A 23,848-nucleotide genomic window follows, 5' to 3' on the forward strand; every position below is an offset into this window, starting at 1 on the left:
CTGTTTGGGAGCTTGCTTGTGTGCAAATTGGCTGCCGTGTTTCCCACATTATAACAGTGACTACATTCCAAAAGTACTTAATTGACTGTAAAGCGCTTTGAGACGTCCGGTGGTCATGAAAGGCGCAATATAAATCCAAGTCTTTCTTTACTTCCCATATCACAATTTTTGAGTTGCGCTTGTTATGTTAACATTTATGACAGAAAAATCTTGTGTCAACATTTTGTGACGGCTATGTCATCATTTGGCTGTAATTGCAGGCCTCCTGCCACTAGGTGGTACAGCGCATGGTCTGCCCAACTCTACCCACCATTTTGTTTATTTAACACAATTTTTAAATTCTCCCCACTAATATTCAAGGCAGTCAGGTTTTGCTCCCCATACCTGCCCAAACCCATATGCAGCTACTCAATTTTGATTTCAGGCTGCAGCCTACCCACTCGGTTTCCTTTCTATTCATGGGTTGGTCTTGGGCTCACTTGCCCCAACCTGATTCTAGCATTCTGATTGGCGTTTGGGCTCCTTCCTGCATCTTGGTTTCATATTCTCGTTAGTCATGGTACAGGCTCGAGCCTACCAACCTGGGCTCCGAACCCTACACCTTCCTACAACCTGCCCTCTTACCAGCACCCTCTTTTCCAACTGGAGCTCACTTAATGCAACTACAAATGCTGTCCAAGTATCTGGTATTAACTCATCAGTGTCTTAACAAAGAGCTCGTTCTAACTTCAGTAATCCTAAGCAGACTTTCATTGCTTTTTAAGTTACTTTTCACATAGTTGTGGGTGGCAACAAATTCTACCATGGAAGGAAACTGTATGCTTAAAATGATTATACTGTTCAAATATATAAGTTATCCTGAAGTCAGTGAGAAACCAGGATGTCCTCTGAAAGCAATTAAAACAGTTTGATTGATAGATTTTGCAGCGCTTGTTTATTGGTTGTTTCCCTATATTACGACAGTGCCTACAATTCAAAAGCACTTAATTGGCAGTGAAGTACTGAGACATTCTGAGCTCGTGAAATGCACTATATAAATGTGCGTTCTTTATGTTTGAAGCAATCAGTGCCATTCATTTAATAATATTCGTTTTTAACGAATATGATATTTGAGACTTTGCTCTTTCATATGATGGTCTCTTTCCCATATGTGCTGATGCAAGAACTTTAAGTAGATAGATTGATTCCAGTTATAGTGTTGGTGGCAGTAACTCTTAATGTGGCATTACAGCAGCAACTGTGATTGAGGTAATGTGCATGTTTCTATGTTGATTTCATTTTGAAAGAATATATTTCTCACACTTGCTGAAGCAGCACAAATGAAATCATGTGCACGGAAGTGAAAGTACACAACTGCAGAGACTTGTCGGTAAACAGAAAGGCAGGATTGTCAACCCTGGAGGAAGAATTTTTTTGGTTACGATGTGTAGTGACATTGCAAACACAATGGCCTCAAAATCTGCAGTCTTTCAGGCACATTCTGGCCCTCAGTCCGGCGGAACTCTGCCGGTAAGGTGCAAAGTTAGATGGGGTCAAATCTGCTGGGCCCCAGCCTCAAGTCGGGGATTCTAGGTTGTTCTAGTAAGGGTGGGGTGTCCACCTACCACTACAAGGACCTGTTGGGGGGTGGGGGCGAAGGGAAGAGACTCTGGGAGGCTGGGGCTTCCACACCCTGGTACTCAATCAAGACCTGATCTAGCTTCGGTAGAGATAATCCTGGCAGAAGTGGGACCCAGCTGGGGTGGCAGACCAGGGTTGAGGCTTGGACCTCCGAAGTGGTGAGCTCAAATTCTTTAAATATTTTACAGCAGCCCCTTTACAAAGGGATAAGTGTTATTTTTGTTTCTGGGGGGCAAGAGGGGGGCATCACCCCTTCCTCCGCCCTTTTCCAGATCAACCATTTACATTATATGTGGCATTTGCTGCTGGGGGTTGCCCCAACTCTGCGCTCCCTTCCAGCGGTGACCCCAGATAAGTACACCTTGGCACTTAAGTCGGAGAGCGGACACCAAATGGTTTTTCAGAGCCAATCTTTTAAAATATATTCAGTGTATGTGGAACCCCCACAGGCTTCGTATCATTGATGGATGCTGGTTTCTCATTTAGAACAATAGAAACCTTGAATTACACCTGCATGTCAACATATTGATGTTTCACTCTTGACATTTGAGAGTTTAAATGCTACTTGAGGGTCAGTCCTGTTGAAGAAAGGAAGACTCACAACTTGTATAGGACCTTTGTGGACAGGGAGGCATTGCAGCACTTCACGAGGTAGCGGACACTGAGTAGATACTGAGCAGGAAGGAGAGTGTGGTTAGGCGGGAGCAATAGAGGAAGAGAAAGAGCTTTTAGGAAGCTTTTGAAGGTGGGGAGGCTGCTGATGAGGCACTAATGCTGAGGGAAGAAGTTGCAGAGTATGGCAGCATAGTGGCTAAAGGACTAGCTGCTGATAGTGGAGTGGAGGGCATGCAGGACAAGACATAAGCTGATGTCAGGGGAGTGGATGGTGAGCCTAGGGACATGTATCTTGTGAAACCCTCTGAACCTTTGGGGTAACACCATATGCCAAATTATATGTCAATCCCAAGCCTGTTAGTGCTGAAGTTGGGAAATTATCCAAATAATTGGACTGAGATTGCTACATCATCATTTACTTGCGACTCTAAATAAAAAATAGCCATCAATAATGGACTTTGCTAGAAATTGTTTAGGCTTGCCATGTTTCCATGCAGTCTTGTGGTGCAGTTGCTATAGTTGTACAAAAATAATCCTGCAAAGCTGGCTATTATTTTACCTTGACAGTGACACCTGTTGAATTTTTTCCCCCAGATGACTTTGATCCAGATGCAGTACAAGCTGTACAACTGGAGGATGGTACGACAGCTTATATTCACCACCCAGTCTCCATGCAGGGTTCCAACACTATCCTGGCTGTGCAGACAGAAGCAGGCTTGGAAGCACTACATGCGACAACTGATGGCACTGTTGACCATGAGACCATTAGTGCTCTTGAGCATTATGCCAACAAGGTAAACTTTCGTCCGTGATCTGGGACAATCTTCAGCTCATTCAATTAAAAAATTGCTCCTACAGCCTTAAAGTAATTCGCAATTCAGACATGCAAAGGTGTTTCTGAAGCTGGGAGATTTACAGTGCTGTTTTAAAAAAAAACCTAGAACAGAAATATTTATTATAGTGCGTTAGTTTTGCATCAGCCTGCACCTCAGCTGATACTGCAAAGAAATTCCTAATGTAACAACCATCTCTAATGCTCTACTTCCTAGACTGAGGCAAACGTTGTCAAAATATATAAAAATAAATACATGACTTTAAAATGAGAATTGAATCTGCATGCACTGGTCCAATTATTCCCTGCCCTCTAACTCCCATACACCTGTAGACTACACTCTGTCTTCAGTCCCTGTATGCAGCACCACAGGTTATCAATTATTATTACATTACAAATCTTATATCTGCATATATTTCCTGTCTACAAACCTTACTTCATGTGGTCACGTTTTTGGTCAAATCTTATCTCACTTTTCCCATTGTAAATTTCTAGGTTCACATTTCCCATTCAATTTCCTATGTCAACTTTCACTGTCACAGTTTGTTGATGATCCAACCGAATTAATCAAAATGCTTTTTTAATAAAAAACATCATCTGCCATCTTTTTCTCTAACTGAAATTTCTAACACCCAAAATATGGTTTCAAGCAAAATTTAAAAAATCAAAAACATGATTAAATTTAGCAGTTAGATCGTTCCTGTGTCTTGTAAATACCTACATTTAAAGTATTTCCTTGAAGGCCTCAAACTCTTTCAAAAGTCTGTGCTTGGACTTGGTTTTTGCTTATAACTGTGACTCTAGTTGAGGGAAGGTTCTGCATTCTGAGGATATGCAGTATACACAATTTCTCAAGATCCATCAGTAGTATTTAAGCTAATCAAATGAATAATCAAAAGAATGCTTTTCTCTCAGTCACCAGCAAAATTTATTTGGTTGTTTTTCAAAATTATTTGAAGAAAAACTCGAAGGCATTGCAAAAGCTTTATTGAGATAAAATTTGTGTTTAATTTTTTTTAACTGAGTGAGAGAGAAAGAGAAAAAACATGATAGACTACTAATAACCAATTATAGATTGAGTTGGTGTTCGAATTATACTTGAGAAACTTCAGAAAGGATATTAAACAGAGTCAGCTGCTTAGGCCCTATGCTCTGGGAATCCCTCTAAACCTCTCCACATCTCTCTCTATCCTCCTCCAAGCTGCTGCTTAAAATCTGCCTCTTCGTCTAAGCTGTTAATCATTTGTCCTACTATATCTTTTTGGTTCGGTGTCAAATTTTGTTCGATAATACTTCTGTGAAGTGCCTTGGGACGTTTTTAACTACATTAAAGGCACTATATAAATGCAAGTTGTTGTTGAGAGAGAGAAAGATAAGCACAGACAGCTTGTCTTTCCTCATCATAATTGGAGTTTTTTTAAACAAAAAGAAATACAAATAAATGTCAAAATCAAACCGCCTCAGATTTGTGTATCACCTGTCTTTCGTTGATAGTTAGAAAATACAAACATTCTGATTGTTGATGCCTATGAGACAAAGGGAGAGAAACAGATAGACATGAGAGACAGTTTCTTTCCTCGGCCTAATTTGATTTCTTAAAAATAAATGTGTTGAATTTTGGAAGCAAATAGAAAGCTGCTAATTATCTCTGAATATCACCTGTGTTTTGTTGATCATTCAAAAATGCAAACATTCTAAATACTGTAAGATCTACAGGGCAAAGTGGAGAGAAAAAGAGACCAGATAGACACATACATTTCTAAGAACTAATCACAAATGCCAAATTTAATGTTTGCAGAGATCTCTGTTCCAAGTCATTGCTGGCATAACTAGGATGCCCTCCCGTCATTGCTGACAGATACCAGGACTTCACCAGTAAGTCATACCGCACCTTCCACACCCTCTGCCTTCATGGTGATGTCAAACCCAAGAATCCTCCAGACTGCCAACCCTCCGCAATTCCACCGCAGCGCTGCCAAGCTGCAGGAACACCAAAGCCCATGATCAACCTCAGTGCTACCAAAGTGCAAGATAGCCAAATTTTAGCTAGTCCCCATCCCTCTACCCAGTGTTGCTACATATCAGATATCCATTTCCACCAACACACTATTTTGCTGTGTATTCTCAGCTTTAAAAGTGATAAGCGATGAAAATTAAATACATAGCTAAAGGTGTGAATAAATAAAGACCATTCATTTATGCTTTTCGCAAACAATTCAATCCAAAGTACCAGTAAATATCCCCCAAGATATGATTTAAAAAAAATTTAATTTATCCAATAGTCAATGGTACCCCAAATGGCATAAAACAACGTATCCTCTGACTCGTTGAACAACGCCACAGGAGATCAGCAAAGTATTTTTCAAATATATGCAAATTGAGATAAAAATGATATTTGTACCATTTGGTTTTAAAATAATTGAATTAAGGCATTTTTCCATGAAATGGCAGTAGTTGTATGCATTTGTTTTTTCAGGTGTCTGAGGAGGATGAAGGGGTCAGCAGCACTACCGTACTGCCCACGGATATAAGCAAGGACAAGCCTATGCAGGTATCCCTTTATTCTGTTCTTAATTTCATAACAACACAGGATCAGTGTGAGACTCCTTGGGTTATACAAAAAGTCCCTGGGATGTGGTGAATTTGGCACACATTTCCTGATCATTTGTGGCAACGGTGGCATTTTGCAATTGATTTTACAGCATGTGATTAAAAGTTAATGAGGTGCTTGTTACTGTTGATGGAACTATTCCAATGTCCAGCATTGCTGACTGTCCATTATCTGATTTGTATCATTTCACTTATCTTTTTGTGTGCAGTTCAGAAGTCAGTTTGCTTTATGGTAGTAATATATAAAAATGTACTATATTTAATGTCAGATTTTCTATCTTTTTACCTAAACTAGTTTTGCTTAGCTGCCAGATGTGTATTTGAAACGTAAGGGGCAGATCACCATTCCAGTTTGCGTCCCACTGGCGACTTGTCCCATCTGAGCGCTGTCCTGAGTCCAGAAGTTTACCCTCGGACTGAAGCTGAGGAGTGAATATTATCTGAAGCAGGAATGTTATCTGAGGCATACCCGATACACAGTAACGTGCAGTGCCACTCAACTTGCTCTGGTTAACATATTAAAATATTTTTCCCCTCTCTTGTTCGTATATAGCTGGTGATTGACGGTGAAGTGCGAGTCAGTGCGAAGGGCCAGCAGATCGGGGAAAAGGCATTCCGCTGTGGGTTCGAGGGCTGTGGCCGGCTGTATACCACTGCACATCATTTAAAAGTAAATAACTGAATTGACACGGTTTTGTGTTTCATGTTGGTGCTTTGGGCACTTGAGTGTTTAGCCTTCACTCCATTAACTTACATACATGTTGTTTCAATTTGAAAAATAAAGTATAGGAGACTAGATCAGTACATTGTCCTTTGACCTCTGGGACCTGAATTTGATTCCTGATGGGATCCAGCGTGAAATAATTCTGGGCAATCTCAGCCTTGCTCCTACTTGTCCATGGAACTGTCCATAATTTGACACTAATTAGCAGTTTTATTCAGAAGGGCCATAAGAATGGCTAGCATGAGGAATGGAAATGTCACTCTGTTGCAGTAGAGTGTGGGATTCTGAGTTTGGTGTTGAGGCTTATTGCTGAGCAGAGTAGAAGGAGTGTTGCTATTTCTGATAAGTGCTAATTGCCAGCACTATGTGCAATTAAAAAGTGAAACAGTATTCCATTCCGCACTTTCATGAGCACAGAAAAACTCGTACTGTGCAAAATCTATTGCAGCATTCCTTCTCTCTAAATCTCCATGGGCTGCAGCGAAACATTACTGTGTTCACATAACACACCTCACTGTCCTTCTGCAATTGGAAATTGTTTATAAGAAATAATACTGCCCTCGGATAGGATTCAAACTCTTCAAATGGAGTTGCTATGAATATGCAGCTATCTGAAAGTCTGATTGTAACATCATCTGTCCCCTCTCTCCTTTCCTTTAGCTATTTCCTTGATTCACTGGTGTGCTCAGTAATTCTTTATCTGAGATGAGGAGCAATTTATTTGGCATTCTCTACCCCTGAGAGCTGTGGAGGCTCAGTTGTTGAGTATAATTATGACAGAGATCAATAGATTTTTGGATATTAAGGGAATCCAGGGATATGGGGACAGTGCAGGCAAGTGGAGTTGAGTTAGAAAACTAGCCATGTTCTTATTGAATGGAGGAGCAGGCTCGAGGGACCAAATGGCCTACTCCTGTTCCCAGCTCATATGTTCTTGTGTGGTATCATCCTATTATCTCCTTGTTTTTCTTTTTACTGAAAATGCAATAAAATAATACAAAAGACTGCAGCCTAAATAGGGTAAACTCTGTATAGATTTATATACTTCAAAATTTAGTTTTTAATTCACAGCAGTGCATATTTTAAGATCAAATTTGATAGAAATTCTAACAATGTTTGATGTGTGTAGTTTTCTTCAAGTCTTCCTAATAGATCGCAACCTCTCAGAGACTCCTGAGACCCAAAGGATGTTCCCATCTCCACCCTTTTGCCTGTGTCTCGCTCTTGCACTCATTCTTGAACTTCACATTTTCTTGCCCCTCCTTTCTTTTGCCTCTTCAGTTCTTTCCAAATTTCTCTCTTTTTCTTCGATTCATTTTTTTTTTAAGTCTGCCTGTCCCTGATTTTGGCAATACTGTTGTAACTTGTCCAGCTACATGAAACTTTGGTTATACGACAAAAACAGAAATTGCTGGAAACACTCAGCAGGTCAGACAGCATCTGTGGGGAGAGAAACAGAGTTGACAGTTCAGGTAAATGACCCTTCATCAGAACTGGAAAAAGTTAGAGATATAACAGGTTGTAAGGGCGGGAAAAGTGGGGAGGGGAGGCAAGAACAGAAGGGGAGATCTGTGATAGGGTGGATGGCAGGAGTGATTAAAAGACAAAAGAAATGATCGGGGGGAGGCTGGAAGGCAGGAAATCTTTGGGGAGGAGCCAGTAACGGGTCGGAGTATTTTTATAGCCCTCGTGGCCTTACAAAAACAAAATAACATTTTTGGGGCTGTATTTGGTGTGGCTTGCAAGGGTCCCTTAAACATAAGAATTAGGAACAGAAGTAGGCCATCTAGCCCCTCGAGCCTGCTCCGCCATTCAACAAGATCATGGCTGATCTGGCCGTGGACTCAGCTCCACTTACCCGCCCGCTCCCCGTAACCCTTAATTCCCTTATTGGTTAAAAATCTATCTATCCGTGACTTGAATACATTCAATGAGCTAGCCTCAACTGCTTCCTTGGGCAGAGAATTTCACAGATTCACAACCCTCTGGGAGAAGAAATTCCTTCTCAACTCGGTTTTAAATTGGCTCCCCCGTATTTTGAGGCTGTGCCCCCTAGTTCTAGTCTCCCCGACCAGTGGAAACAACCTCTCTGCCTCTATCTTGTCTATCCCTTTCATTATTTTAAATGTTTCTATAAGATCACCCTCATCCTTCTGAACTCCAGACCCAGTCTAGTCAATCTATCATCATAAGGTAACCCCCTCATTTCCGGAATCAGCCTAGTGAATCGTCTCTATACTCTCTCCAAAGCTAGTATATCCTTCCTTAAGTAAGGTGACCAAAACTGCACGCAGTACTCCAGGTGCAGCCTCACCAAGACCCTATACAGTTGCAGCAGGACCTCCCTGCTTTTGTACTCCATCCCTCTCGCAATGAAGGCCAACATTCCATTCGCATTCCTGATTACCTGCTGCACCTGCAAACTAACTTTTTGGGATTCATGCACAAGGACCCCCAGGTCCCTCTGCACCGCAGCATGTTGTACTTTCTCCCCATTCAAATAATATTCCCTTTTACTGTTTTTTTTCCAAGGTGGATGACCTCACACTTTCCGACATTGTATTCCATCTGCCAAACCTTAGCCCATTCGCTTAACCTATCTAAATTCTTTGCAACCTCTCTGTGTTCTCTACACAACCCGCTTTCCCACTAATCTTTGTGTCATCTGCAAATTTTGTTACACTACACTCTGTCCCCTCTTCCAGGTCATCTATGTATATTGTAAACAGTTGTGGTCCCAGCACCGATCCCTGTGGCACACCACTAACCACCGATTTCCAACCCGAAAAGGACCCATTTATCCCGACTTTCTGCTTTCTGTTAGCCAGCCAATTCTTTATCCATGCTAATACATTTCCTCTGACTCCGCGTACCTTTATCTTCTGCAGTAACCTTTTGTGTGGCACCTTATCGAATGCCTTTTGGAAATCTAAAAACACCACATTCCATTGGTACACCTCTATCCACCATGCTCGTTATATCCTCAAAGAATTCCAGTAAATTAGTCAAACATGATTTCCCCCTCATGAATCCATGTTGTGTCTGCTTGATTTTACTATTCCTATCTAGATGTCCCGCTATTTCTTCCTTAATAATAGCTTCAAGCATTTTCCCCACTACAGATGTTAAACTAACCAGCCTATAGTTACCTGCCTTTTGTCTGCCCCCTTTTTTAAACAGAGGCGTTACATTAGCTGCTTTCCAATCCGCTAGTACCTCCCCACGTCCAGAGAATTTTGGTAGATTATAACGAATGCATCTGCTATAACTTCCGCCATCTCTTTTAATACCCTGGGATGCATTTCATCAGGACCAGGGGACTTGTCTACCTTGAGTCCCATTAGCCTGTCCAGCACTACCCTCCTAGTGATAGTGATTGTCTCAAGGTCCGCCTTTCCCACATTCCTGTGACCAGCAATTTTTGGCATGGTTTTTGTGTCTTCTATTGTGAAGACCGAAGCAAAATAATTGTTTAAGGTCTCAGCCATTTCCACATTTCCCATTATTAAATCCCCCTTCTCATCTTCTAAGGGACCAACATTTACATGAGTCACACTTTTCCGTTTTATATATCTGTAAAAGCTTTTACTATCTGTTTTTATGTTTTGCGCAAGTTTACTTTCGTAATCTATCTTTCCTTTCTTTATTGCTTTCTTAGTCATTCTTTGCTGTCATTTAAAATTTTCCCAATCTTCTAGTTTCCCACTAACCATGGCCACCTTATGCGCATTGGTTTTTAATTTGATACTCTCCTTTATTTCCTTGGTTATCCACGGCTGGTTATCCCTTCTCTTACCGCCCTTCTTTTTCACTGGAATATATTTTTGTTGAGCACTATGAAAGAGCTCCTTAAAAGTCCTCCACTGTTCCTCAATTGTGCCACCGTTTAGTATGTGTTTCCAGTCTACTTTAGCAAACCCTGCCCTCATCCCACTGTAGTCCCCTTTGTTTAAGCATAGTATGCTCGTTTGAGACACTACTTCCTCACCCTCAATCTGTATTACAAATTCAACCATACTGTGATCACTCATTCTGAGAGGATCTTTTACTAGGAGGGCAAAGGGTATGCACGGAGCGTCCTTCGCTCACTGGTCCACAAAAGCTGTGTTGGGTTTAACGAGACCTAGGACCCCGATTTATGCATTTAACTAAGGCTCGTGCCTGTTTTAGGGCTTGCTCAAAAATTGTCAGGCGGGCCACGGGTGGCCAATGGCCGGGTCTTTTTTTTTCAAATTTCCATTTGTCTACTGCCCCATTTTCCAGCGTATACAGGACAGTGGGAATATGAAAATCATCCTCCAGTCGGCTAGAATAGCAGCATGTAACTGAAGCAGAACTGTGTTTGTACTTGTGCTTTGCTTGAGTTGTGCCACAAGAGCACCTAATAGGTAGTTGTTACCATCTAGTGGCAGCAGTAGGTACTGTAATTGTACTGTGCGGACGGATACAATTTTTAGCAGTTTTCTTTTTTGTTTAAAATTGTTAAAGGAATGACCAGTTTCCTTTTAAAGATCATACCCCTCCAATAACAAAAAAACACATTAAAATTTAATATGAAAAGTTTTACCCATGACTTGTTTCCTAATCACAGCCATCAGGGATGTCGGGAAGCACTTCTTCACACAAAGGATGGTGGAAATCTGGAACTCTCTTTTCCCCCCCTCCCCCCAAAAAAAAAACTATTGGCTGGGAGTCAATTGAAAATTTCAAAACTGAGATTGCTCGATTTTTTTTAGGTAAGGGTATCAGGGGATATGGAACCAAAGTGGGTAGATGGAATTACGATACAGATCAGCCATGATCGAACTGAATGGCAGAACAGACTCGAGCGGCTGAATGGCCTACTCCTGTTCCAATGGGCCCAAATTTCCCCAGGAGTTGCTCTTTTTTTTTGGAGCAACTTGATTTTTTTGGACTATCTTTTTAGTTGCAATTCTGGCCATTTAATTTGCGCCATTGTAAATGAGTTAGTTAGGTTTTTTTAGGTTTATTTTCAAAAGGGGGCGTTCCCAGCCACTTAATCCTGTTTCGGGCGTTTGGCCAGCAAATAGTTGCTCCCAACTAACTTAGGCCAGTATATGTTGTCACTTCTGTCCGCACAGAAAAGCCTTACCTAGAGTTAAGGAATCGGCGCAAGTAACTACACTTAAAGCACCACCAAGCACCAAACAAAGTACAAAAAGTGATAAGCAATGAATTAACAAATAAAAAATAGAAGGAACCCTGTACCTAAAGCACCAAGACCAAAGTAATAAGCAATCAATCAATCAGTAAATAACAAACAAAAAATCGAAGTCCTACCTTAGGGACCGCAGCGGGTCGCCAATGAGGGAGCCCAATCGGCCAGGGCTAGGGGCAGCATGCTTCGGGCCCCTCCAACACAGCCTGCAGCACGTGTTTACAGATACGGCCTGCCAGGAGCTACTGCACATGCGCGCGCCGACTCTAGCGTGCATGTGCAGAGGTCCCGGCACTGTTTTCAGCGCCGGGACCTGGCTCTGCCCCCAATCCACTGGGCTACACTACGCCACGACCAAGGAGAGGCTGGGGAGTGGCCGGAATCCGGAGGAAGATTTTTGGCACGCTTGGAGGTGGACAAAAGCGGCGCACCTCAAGTGAGGGTGCCAGAAAAAGAGGTTAGGGAAAATCTAGCCCTGTGTTCCTATCAATTTTGCACTTTTACACTGAACCGCTGGAGTTGATGCTGCACTGTCTAGCCAGCCACACTCAATCCGCACCCCCTTTATATCTGCATTTTATATGGAGCATCTCTCAGCAAGAACAGCTATATTATACATATAATATCGATCATGAATAAGTTAAATTGCTGCGTTCCTTGATGACTAAGTGCATAAGTGGAGAGTCTTGTGTGGTGCAGTCTATGAAGGATGCAGCTTCAATTCTAGTTGTGTGCTGAGTTGGCTAATCTCAACTAATACAGTGAGTTGTTGCAGCTGAACTTGGTGTCCATGTGGGAAAAAACAATTAAGGTTCCTACTTCCGATTATTATCCAGCAGCCCATGCTATCTGTGAATATATTTGGAGACAAAATTAGACCTTGTGATCACAGCTCATGCCAGCAGTACAGTGGGAGCACCTTCACCACACAGACTGCAGTTGTTCAAGAAGAAGGCCCACCACCACCTTCTCAGGTCAACTAAGAATGGGCAATAAATGCCGGTCTTGCCTGCGAAGCCCACATTCCAAGAAGTTTTTCTTTTAAGAAGGTGATCACTTGGGTCAAGTTTTGGATAGCGACACTGCCTGTGGAACAATATCTGGGCTAAAGTTCCCCCCCCCCCCCCCCGCCAATTTTCCAGTTTTGCTCCTCTTCTAAGGGCAATGACTTATGTTGCAGTGTGGTGTCGTGGGCAACTGCTACCCTACCTACTCTATTCAAGCAGCCATTCATCCCATGAGAGCCAGGGAGTGCCGAGTGGTCAGATTAAACCTGTGACCCTTTTATTCTGTAAGGCTTAGCCCCACACCAGCTCGAACATTTACTCAGGGGGGCTGGCATCATCATTTTTAAGGAGTCTGTACTATCGTGATTTAAAATCATTCCAGAATTCGTTTTTTTGCGCCCCTGTTTCCATATGCCAGTCCTCGCACCCTAAAAACCAAACATTGAACTTTTGTATTGTTACTGGATATCACGCAGACTTTCACCGCACTCCATGTTGATCACACCTGACACCTGACAAGAAGCTAGAGGGAGTAAAATTGGTCAACGGAAAAGAGAATCGGGCAGGGTGTAGAAAGGGCTCTCAACTCACTCTCTCACTCCAGACTAATTGCCCCCCCCCCCCCCCACCAAAGTATTCAACGGATTTATTCACAAGCAGTGAAAATGAGGTATTGAAATCGATCCAAAAAAATCAGTAGCTTCGAGCCAGTTCATGAAAAATTAAATAGACAAACCAGATATTAAATTAAGTAGACAGATAAGGTCCTTTAAAAGCTTCCTTGCAGAACCTGGGAATAAAAAACTTTTTTCCCATAGAGAGATAATAGACTGATTCTATATTCTTTACAGGGTTTATGTAGGCATGTACCCACGGAGTTGTGTTTCGTCTCAACGCCTCATCCCAGAGACATATGAAATATATTGCTTCTAAGCAGAAAACTATAGACCAGTTAGCCTAACATCTGTGGTTGGGAAAATGTTGGAGTCCATTATTAAAGAAGCAGTAACAGGACATTTGGAAAAGCAAAATTTGGTCAGGCAAAGTCAGCATGGATATATGAAGGAGAAGTCCTGTTTGACAAATTTGCTGGAATTCTTTGAGGATATAACAAACAGGATGGATAAAGGGGAACCAGTGTATGTGGTGTATTTGGACTTCCAGAAGGCACTTGACAAGGTGCCACACAAAAGATTACTACACAAGATAAAAGTTCACAGGGCTGGGGGTAATATATTAGCATGGATAGAAGATTGGCTGACAAACAGAAACACAGAGTCGGGATAAATGGTTCTCTGGTTGGCAATCAGTAACGAGTGGGGTGCCGCAGGGATCAGTGTTGGGACCCCAACTGTTAATAATCTATATTAACGGCTTGGAAGAGGGGACTGAGTGTAACATAGTCAAGTTTGCTGACGATACAAAGATGGGAGTAAGGGCAATGTGTGAGGAGGACATAAAGAGGCTGCAGGAGGACATAGACAGGCTAAGTGAGTGGGCAAGAATTTGGCAGATGGAGTATAATGTTGGAAAGTGTGAGGTCATGCACTTTGGTAGAAAAAAATCAAAGAACAAGTTATTATTAAAATGGTGAAAGATTGCAAAGTGCTGCAGTACAGCGGGACCTGGGGGTATTTGTGCATGAAACACAAAAGGATAGTATGCATGTACAGCAAGTGATCAGGAAGGCCAATGGAACCTTGCCCTTTATTGCAAAGGGGATGGAGTATAAAAGCAGGGAAGTCTTGTTACAGCTGTACAGGATATTGATGAGGCCACACCTGGAATACTGCGTGTAGTTTTGGTTTCCATATTTATGAAGGATATACTTGCTTTGTAGGCAGTTCAGAGAAAGTTCACTAGGTTGATTCCGGGGATGAGAGGGTTTACTTATGAGGAAAGGTTGAGTAGGTTGGGCCACTACTCTTTGGAATTCAGAAGAATGAGAGGTGATCTTACAGAAACGTATAAGATTATGAGCGGGCTTGACAAGGTGGATGCAGAGAGGATGTTTCCACTGGTGGGGGAAACTAGAACTAGAGGGCACGATCTTAGAATAAGGGGCCGCCCATTTAAAACTGCGATGAGGAGAAATTTCTTCTCTGAGGGTTGTAAATATGTGGAATTCGCTGCCTCAGAGAGCTGTGGAAATTGGGACATTGAATAAATTTAAGGCAGAAATGGACAGTTTCTTAAAAGATAAGGGGTTATGGGGAACGGGCGGGGAAGTGGAGCTGAGTCCATGATCAGATCAGCCATGATCTTATTGAATGGCGGAGGGGCCTTATGGCCTACTCCTGTTCCTATTTCTTATGTTCTTATGTTTATGTTCTATATGTTTGTGTATGACTTTAAAGGTCAATGTGCAGGACAAAGGTAATTGCTACACAATACCTACAATCTTCATCACCAATAAGCAGAAAGGGCCCAAAGGTGCCAGCCTGTGCAGTTTGATAAGAATTGTAAAAAAGATTGTCTATAGTTAGGCCATTGATGCGTTCTTCTGACACCTAGTTCAAAACAAGTGGCATTCCTGATTAGTTATTACTGCTTCTAATGGTACAGGCAGGCACTCTTAATGACTTTTCAGTCAAAATATTAGCATATTAGGAAACATTGTTCCCAGGAGAGAGTTTCTGTAGCCATTTGCCTATTATTTTTTTAAATTAATGCACAGCAACTATGTTGAGAGTGGCTCAACTATTTTATATTCAGAAAGCCAGTAGAGAATAATCAAAATCCATGGACAAAATATTCCACATTTTTGTCACACCCACAATGGGGATTTGGTATAATTACATTGGAATTCAGAAGAATGAGAGGTGATCTTATTGAAATGTATAAGATTATGAGGGGGCTTGATGAGGTGAATGCAGAGAGGATGTTTCCACTGATAGGGGAGACTAAAACTACAGGGCATAATCTTAGAATAAGGGGCTGTCCATTTAAAACTGAGATGAGGAGGAATTTCTTCTCTTAGAGGGTTGTAAATCTGTGGAATTTGCTGCCTCAGAGCGCTGTGGAAGATGGTTATCGAATAAATTTAAGACAGAGATAGACAGTTTCTTAACGAATAAGGGGTTATGGGGAGCGGGCGGGAAAGTGGACCTGAGTCCATGATCATATCAGCCATGATCGTATTAAATGACGGAGCAGGCTCGAGGGGCCGTATGGCCTACTCCTCCTCCTATTTCTTAAGTTCTTATTATCCTCCAATTTCTGCAGTGAATTTGACTTAACTTGATGCTTTGCTTGGAGTGGGAGGGCAGGAGAACCAGTACTGCAGTTTGAACATGGGGTAAAACTTAAATCTTGTGATTGTACTGGAAACCAATAATAATGTATGCATAATGTGCAATAACTAGACCCATTTCTCCATTGTCTTAGTGAGTGGGTGAGCCATTCAAACCTGGGAGCTCCCAGGTTCCATCTCTAGTCTGTGTTGCTTATCAATTCTCAGCAAATGGCCCTAGGTTGGGGAGGAGCAAAATATCAGCCATTCCAGATTGCTGCCTAATAAACTCTGATGGAAATGCGTACTTGTGGATGTTGGTTGTTGAGTGAGAATAGGACTGGGATCAGCTGTGATGCCCTCTGAGCTTCATCAGCCACTGACACTTGCTGTCAAGGTCTACACATGAATGATGCCATTTAAGCAAGGTAGTGACAAGCGCCAATGGAACCCAGGAAGGAGAAAACACCTTTGGGAGAAGAGGCAAGAATATTAAGAGGAACTTAAAAAAAAATACAGTAACTTAGATTAAGCTTAACACAGTGGTATAATTTTAGGGTTCAAATAATGCACATAAATGGTGACAGGTATGTTGTAATCTGATTGGATCCTGTGTAGTTGAGAATAGTGCATAACCAAAAAATAGTCAGATAAGGGCATTTAATATTAATTTGGAGCAATACTGATGGTCTGTAATACAAAAAAAACCAAAAAGGCTCGAGAGAGGGAGGAAAAACACGCCGTGTGTGAGGAAAGGAGGATATAAAAAAAACACACATTCCCAGGAAAAGAGAGAGAACGCGAGCGCCATGGAAGCCGCGCAGCAGCCCCAGCCCCAGCCCGAGGAGGCGGGACTGAACGATTTCTTGAAAGCTTGTGATGGACTATGGTTTTAAAGGTAACAGACTCCCAAGTTATGTCATGATTGGAAGGTTCCTGGGTGGAGCTACACATGAAAAACAGCAGGAATGGGAACGATAATGGCACTGGACGAAATGGAGGATTGGAGCACGTGCCATCATCCTCCTCCATCCACGATGGAGACATGGAAAAAAATTATTTTGGATGCTCAGCATGAATCGGGTCAGAGCAGTTCTCGGGGAAGCTCCCACTCTGACAGCCAATCTCGTCCACAGACACCTCAGATGGCTCAGGCAATCTTCGAAGTAGAGCTGCATGGCAGCAGAGACAACAGTTCTCAGTCTGAAGATGATGGTTTGGAGAGAGACCCAGAGGTGGAAATTATAATGAAGAGAAGTGCTGACTGGATTTCTGACTGGTCGAGTAGACCTGAAAACATTTCTCCAAAGGAGTTTCACTTCAAACATCCTAAGCGTTCAGTCACTCTCAGTATGAGAAAAACTGGAGCAATGAAGAAAGGTGGCGTATTTTCTGCTGAATTTCTGAAGATCTTCTCTTCCTCCCTGCTTCTATCTCATATTTTGGCTCTTGGCCTGGGGATCTACATTGGAAAAAGACTTGGATTTAAACATGACCTGTGAAATTGTTTTTGAATTGGACGAAAAGAAACCCATCACAAGCACACGACATCCCATCCCATTACATTTTCCCATTTGAAGGATATGCTTGGCCAGCCTTAGCACTAACTGGGCTCATCTCTGTTGCCGTCAACTTTGACTTGTTAAGCAGGATGTGTAGCACGCGACAGCAGCCTAATCTGTTTTAGTTAATGGTTTTCTTAGGTGTGAAATAGATTCACCCCATACCTCTGGAAAACACTCTCATTTGGGGAGCAGTCCCACTGCATCTTTTAGTGCTGCCATTTAGATTAGATTATAAAATTGCAACATCTATGCAAACACAAGGCACCAATGGGGATGGGCAAGGAAAGGATTGGCGCATGGCAGCATTGAAGCAGTAATGCTGTAGTGGGCGATTCAGTCTCCTGTTTTGAGATCTGCATTCTCTTAGGTAGCAGTTAAACACTTGAACTGATCAATTGACAGCAACACAAGCTGAAATATTGCATTGCTGTTTGGAGCTATTCCAGATTTTGATTGTAGCGATTGGCATTACATTTCTCTTAATCTTTTTTTTAAACATTATATTCTCCGACCTTAACCAAAAATCACAGCTTTCTTCCCATCCTCTGATGTCACATGCTCGGTGCTAGCTAGGAGGACAGCCATGCAGCTTGGCTCTGACTACGCTTCTCGGGAGCAAAATTCTTTGTCTTTGGTTTCTAATGCTTCACTGGGACAATTGCCGGAATTCTAAAGTTAGTGCCGAGTGTTTTTTTTTACTAATTTTTACTTTTGACAATTGATTGCAGCCCTCTTGCTTCTCAAGTCAGCAGGCTTTCTGACCATCGTGTGTATTGCAGCTGAACTCCATCCTGCTCTCACCAGACATTTCCCAGCAGGGGTCATCAGGAAGGTCATGAGCTGATTTCCTCCCTTCCCCGATCCCCTTGCTCATAACTGCTGAGGCCAGTTGCAGCCTCCCAGCTAAGAGTTGGTAACTTGGCCCAGACTGGTGATTGTCCCTGTAATGTATTTGCTTCATGGGTTCTTTGCTTAAGAATTCACAGCAACACATTGCTATTAAGAACTAGTTGGTTTATTTGCAAAAGGTTTAACAATCACACTACAAATTACCAGTTCATCCACCAGGCTCACAACCACCTGCCTCATCGTGGATCCCCCAAACCCAACTGGCTGGGGTTTTATTGAGTCTTGTGACGATCACGTGACTGGCTAAGCCGCTCCCAACTCAACAGCTCCATCAACCTGTGAGCCTACTCGCAGGCGCATATATTACAGTACCTGAAAATGAAAAATCCTCATTCTGAGTGTCGGAGCAGGGGGAGGTCGTGCTGTAGTTGTGCAGGGCCTTGCTGAGGCCTCACCTAGGGTATTGTTCAGTTTTGGTCTCCTGGTTTGAGGGGGACATTCTTGCTGTTGGGGGAGTGCAGCGGGGGTTCACCAGACTAATTCCGGGGATGGCTGGACTGGCATGTGGGGAGAGACTGGATCGACTGGGGTTTGGAGGGATGGGAGGGGATCTCATGGAAACATATAGAATTCTGACGGGACTGGACAGGTTAGATACGATGTTGGGGGGGGGGGGGGGTCCAGAGCCAGGGGACACAGTCTGGGGATAGGGGGTGGGCCATTTGGGACTCAGGGGGTTGTTGGTCTGTGGAATTCCCTACCGCAGAGAGTTGTTGATGTCAGTTTGTTGGATGTGTTCGGGAGGGGGTTGGGTGTGGCCCTTGCGGCTGAAGGGATCGAGGGGTTGGGAGGGGGAGCAGGAAGGGGATACTGAGGTGAATGATCAGCCATGATCTTATTGAATGGCGGTGCAGGCTCGAAGGGCCGAATGGCCTACTCCTGCACCTATTTTCTATGTTTCTATAAATAGTTTATTTTTTTATAACCTAGTGACAGATGGTAAGTTTTAAGCACTGTTTCTTTGTGCTACATTGCAGGTTCATGAACGAGCCCATACAGGAGATCGGCCGTACCGGTGTGAACAGCCAGGCTGTGGAAAAGCATTTGCTACAGGTAATGGCAGAAGCATTTACTATATAGAAAGTCAGGTTTATATTACAGAAAAAGTAAAACAAATACACTAGGAAAATTGTGTCAGATTAGTTGAGTTGTAAATTGTATTTTTCAGTATTGAAAATAAGAAGTTTGGGACATATATGGTGTGGATCTTAATCTCCAGTTAAAATGAGATGGTTTTAATGGCCCCCGTGCCTCCTCAGCAGGTTTATCCAGTGAGCAGTCGAGTCATGTAGATGAAGCAGATCGCAGGTTCGATCACTGGTTTGTGCTGAGTTAGCTCATCTCAACAGGGAGATGGTAGGGGTACTGCAAGTGGTCTCAGTGCTCTGGAGTGGAAAGGGACAAGTCATCCACGTTCCCATGTTCGATGACTACTAGGTGACTGACCCCTGCTGGGATTGTCCTTGTGTGGACGTTGGGTGAGGACTGGGTCAGACTCTTATGTTCCTGTGATTCAATAGCCACGGGATTCTCACTGTCAAGGCTCACACATGATCATTGTTGGCCTTTATTGCAAGGGGGATGGAGTATAAAAGTTCTGCTCCAACTGTACAGGGGGTTGGTGAGACCACACCTGGAGTACTGCGTACAGTTCTCATCTCCTTATTTAAGGAGGGATATACTTGTGTTGGAGGCAGTTCAGAGAAAGTTCACGCGATTGATTCCTGAGATGAAGGAGTTGGGTAATGAAGAAAGGTTGGCCTATACTCATCGGAGTTTAGAAGAATTAGAGACGATCTTATTGAAACATATAAGATTCTGAGGGGGCTTGACAGGGTAGATGCAGAAAGGATGTTTCCCCTGGTGGGGAATCTAGAACTAGGGGGCATAATTTCAAAATAAGGGGTCACCCATTTAAAACGGAAATGAGGAGGAATTTCTTCTTCTCAGGGTCGTGAATCTTTGGAATTCTCTTCCCCGGAGAGCTGTGGAGGCTAGGTCATTGAATATATTTAAGGTGGAGATAGACAGAATTTTGAATGATAAGGGAGCAGGCAGGGAAGTGGAGTTGAGGCCAGGATCAGATCAGCCATGTTCTTATTGAAGGCTCGAGGGGCCAAATGGCCTTCTCCTGCGCCTATTTCTTATGATGGCCAGTTGAATGAGATATTGGAGATGTATCAGTGTCCGTTGAAGTCTGCGCCATTGTGGTGGGATAGGAGGGTAAATCGGAAAGAAACAAATTGATGTGGGGTTTTAAGATGTTTACATTTTTCCCCATCCATTGCTTAAATTATATAGCTTCCCCTGTCACCAGGGATGCTGAAGAAAGGCCTATTCTTGCGCTCCGAGTTCTTTGTCTCCCTCCCTCCCTTCCTATCAGCAAGTGCCTTTTCTCCACTTGTCATCTCCTCTGACATCTTGGCATATATGGATAATTTGTGATGAATTTCAATTTCTGCACCCCAACATTCTGGACAAATGTGGTTAGTACAGTAGGTCACTGGACTACCTGAGACTTTTAAAAATGATTTGTAAGAATATAAATCACCCTGAACCTCTTGGAGCTTTAGGAGAAGAGACGGCCTTGCTTGCTTTTCTTCTTTGGGTTCAGCACTGTTGCATTCCTTCTTTTGGACATATTCTCATCTCCATTTATACTCTTCCTTTATCTCCTCCTGTCTTACTTCCATGATCCCACCTGTGGTGTTACACTATTGGTCACTTTGTGTGATACATTCTATATGTTCTGATGGTACTTAATTTTTAGTTCAGGGGAGAGAAATATTTCAGTGAAATTTAAACTTGGTGTGTGATTTTTGTTCAATTCCAGGTTATGGGTTGAAAAGTCACACCAGAACACACACAGGAGAAAAGCCATACAAATGCCCCGAAGACACGTGTAATAAAGCATTCAAAACGTCAGGAGACTTACAGAAACATATTCGAACTCACACAGGTAGGGTACTGGCTCCAAAGCACCTACATAGACCATTATACTTTCAATATATGGATTATAATGTGTCAGACTTTTTATTTGTATTTATAGCTTTGACTTGATTTAGAATAGATCATATAATTTGTCATCATCATTTGTTACAATTGGCATTGCTGTGCCTAGGCTGGGCAGGGCTCACTCCTGATCACTTCCCAGTGACTTTGTGTTGAAAAGTCTAAGTGTGGACATCAGGTGAGATCAGGATCCAGATTGACGGTGAAGCTCCCACAGTTGAATTGCCTGCCAACACTCATTGCGCAGCTTCACGTGTACAGAATGAGCAGTTACTTGGAGGCACTGGAAGGCTGCGGGCAGGCACAGAATCATACCACCACATCAATCATCACCTTCTGAAAAAGGGGAAAGAAAATGTGAGAATATTTTTATGGGATATGAAATGTTAAGAATTAAAAGGAGACATTTGATAAGAGAAATGGCTTTGATACTGTACTGGAGTTTTGCTGTAAGCCATCTCTTTGTTTAGACACCGATCAGCAAACAGCTTACACAACTTCTTGAGCAGACTATCTATAAATGGTGGCCAAGTGCCCAGTGTTAATAACGTTCACATTTCTTACTGGTATTAATTAAGATGCAGTGCTGAAAGATGGTGCGAATGATTGCTTTATTTGACATTATTTATTATTATTTGGAGTTGGATCCTGATTCACCCAATGCCAAGAGATGTTATCCTTGGATCACCATTTGTATAAATTGAAGATAAAATATAACCAATTTGTAAATCCTTGTATTGCAGCTCCTTTAATTATTTATTCAACCATTCAATATAAACAAAAATAACTCTCCGCGCTAACAAAAGCCAATATTCTACTTAAAAGCAATTGCACTTCTAAAATGTGCTGCTGCCATAACTTTATTGAAAACCATTAATGTGCTGGCCATTGAAAATATAAATACTGGAGGAATATTCTTTACCTGGATTAGGAACTCTGCAGATATATTTTCTCACTTTTCCACCTTTTACTTGCATTACAACAGTGACTACACTTTGAAAGTATATCCTTGGCTGCAAAGCACTTTGGGACAGCTAGAGGTTGCAAAAGGCGCTATATAAATGGAAGTTGGTCTTCAGGTCCTGCTGAGTCCATACACTGGACTTGAACATTGAACACAGGCAGGAAGGCAGCCTGTGGTTATGTCACTGAGATCTGCACAAAAGCAACAAATAGTGACTTATCCTTTCTTCATTCCCACCCTCAACCCAGCTCCTGCACTGCATCTCCTTATAGCGGCAGTAAACTCACTATATTGGAAATCGTTGGGGTTATAATTATAAGTACATATTCTATAATTCTGTAATATGCAGAGTCAGGAATTCTAAACTGTTGGGAAAGAATGCGAAGGTATAAGAACATAAGAAATAAGAGCAGGAGTAGGCCATACGGCCCCTCGAGCTTGCTCCGCCATTCAATGAGATCATGGCTGATCTGATCATGGACTCAGTTCCACTTCCCTGCCTGCTCCCCATGACCCCTTATCCCCTTATCGTTTAAGAAACTGTCTATTTCTGTCTTAAATGTATTCAATGCCTCAGCTTCCACAGCTCCCTAATGCAGCGAATTCCACGGATTTACAACCCTCTGAGAGAAGAAATTTCTCCTCATCTTAGTTTTAAATGGGCGGCCCCTTATTCTAAGACCATGCCCTCTAGTTCTAGTCTACGCCATCAGTGGAAACATCCTCTCTGCATTCACCTTGTCAAGCCCCCTCGTAATCTTATACATTTCGATAAGATCACCTCTAACTCTTCTGAATTCCAATGAGTAGAGGCCCAACCTACTCAACCTTTCCTCATAAGGCAACCTCCTTATCTCCGGAATCAACCTAGTGAACCTTCTCTGAACTGCCTCCAAAGCAAGTATATCCTTTCGTAAATATGGAAACCAAAACTGCACGCAGTATTCCAGGTGTGGCCTCACCAATACCCTGTATAGCTGTAGCAAGACTTCCCTGCTTTTATACTCCATTCCCTTTGCAATAAAGGCCAAGATTCCATTGACCTTCCTGATCACTTGCTGTACTTGCATACTATCCTTTTGTGTTTCATGCACAAGTACCCCCAGGTCCCACTGTACTGCAGAACTTTGCAATCTTTCTCCATTTAAATAATAACTTGCTCTTTGATTTTTTTCTGACAAAGTGCATGGGTAGGTTCCATCCCGTTGCACTTTAGTGACTGAATATGGTTCAGTATTTGAAGCCCTATATCCTGTCACAATTAACAATGGTACAATATAGCTAGAAGTGCATCTCGTTTGTTTTTTTAATTTAGCTTTACCCCGTCCTAGCTGATTCCCATGCCCCAAAAGATTAAGCATGCCTTGTCAAAGCAGTCATTCTACATATGTGAATCTGGAGATTTGACGATTGGCTGCGTGACCGTGGTGGAGGGAGGTGGGGTTCACAACCAAGCCCAGTCATTCACTCACCTAATTCTTCAAAAGTCACACTGCATGGTGGTCAGGAGTAAAAACCTTGCTTGATCTTCTCTATTCCTACTCTGGAGTCATTGAGGCCAAGTGCAGAACCCCCTCCA

General features: G+C 42.5%; 1 protein-coding gene and 1 pseudogene across 3 annotated transcripts in view; both read left to right on the plus strand.

Annotated features, from left to right (window-relative positions):
• LOC139227826 (zinc finger protein 76-like) overlaps positions 1–23,848 on the plus strand; it is a 96,083-nt gene that overhangs the window by 56,393 nt on the left and 15,842 nt on the right. For all 3 annotated transcript variants that reach the window (XM_070858895.1, XM_070858893.1, XM_070858894.1), the window contains exons 5-9: positions 2,830–3,029; positions 5,544–5,618; positions 6,231–6,347; positions 19,271–19,346; positions 21,127–21,252. In XM_070858895.1, the coding sequence (XP_070714996.1) occupies positions 2,830–3,029; positions 5,544–5,618; positions 6,231–6,347; positions 19,271–19,346; positions 21,127–21,252 (594 nt within the window). The remainder of the gene's footprint in view (positions 1–2,829; positions 3,030–5,543; positions 5,619–6,230; positions 6,348–19,270; positions 19,347–21,126; positions 21,253–23,848) is intronic.
• On the plus strand, positions 16,752–17,466 carry LOC139228218 (BCL2/adenovirus E1B 19 kDa protein-interacting protein 3-like pseudogene; annotated as a pseudogene).

Source organism: Pristiophorus japonicus, chromosome 17 (assembly GCF_044704955.1).
Source record: "Pristiophorus japonicus isolate sPriJap1 chromosome 17, sPriJap1.hap1, whole genome shotgun sequence".
Taxonomy (NCBI): Eukaryota; Metazoa; Chordata; class Chondrichthyes; family Pristiophoridae; genus Pristiophorus; species Pristiophorus japonicus.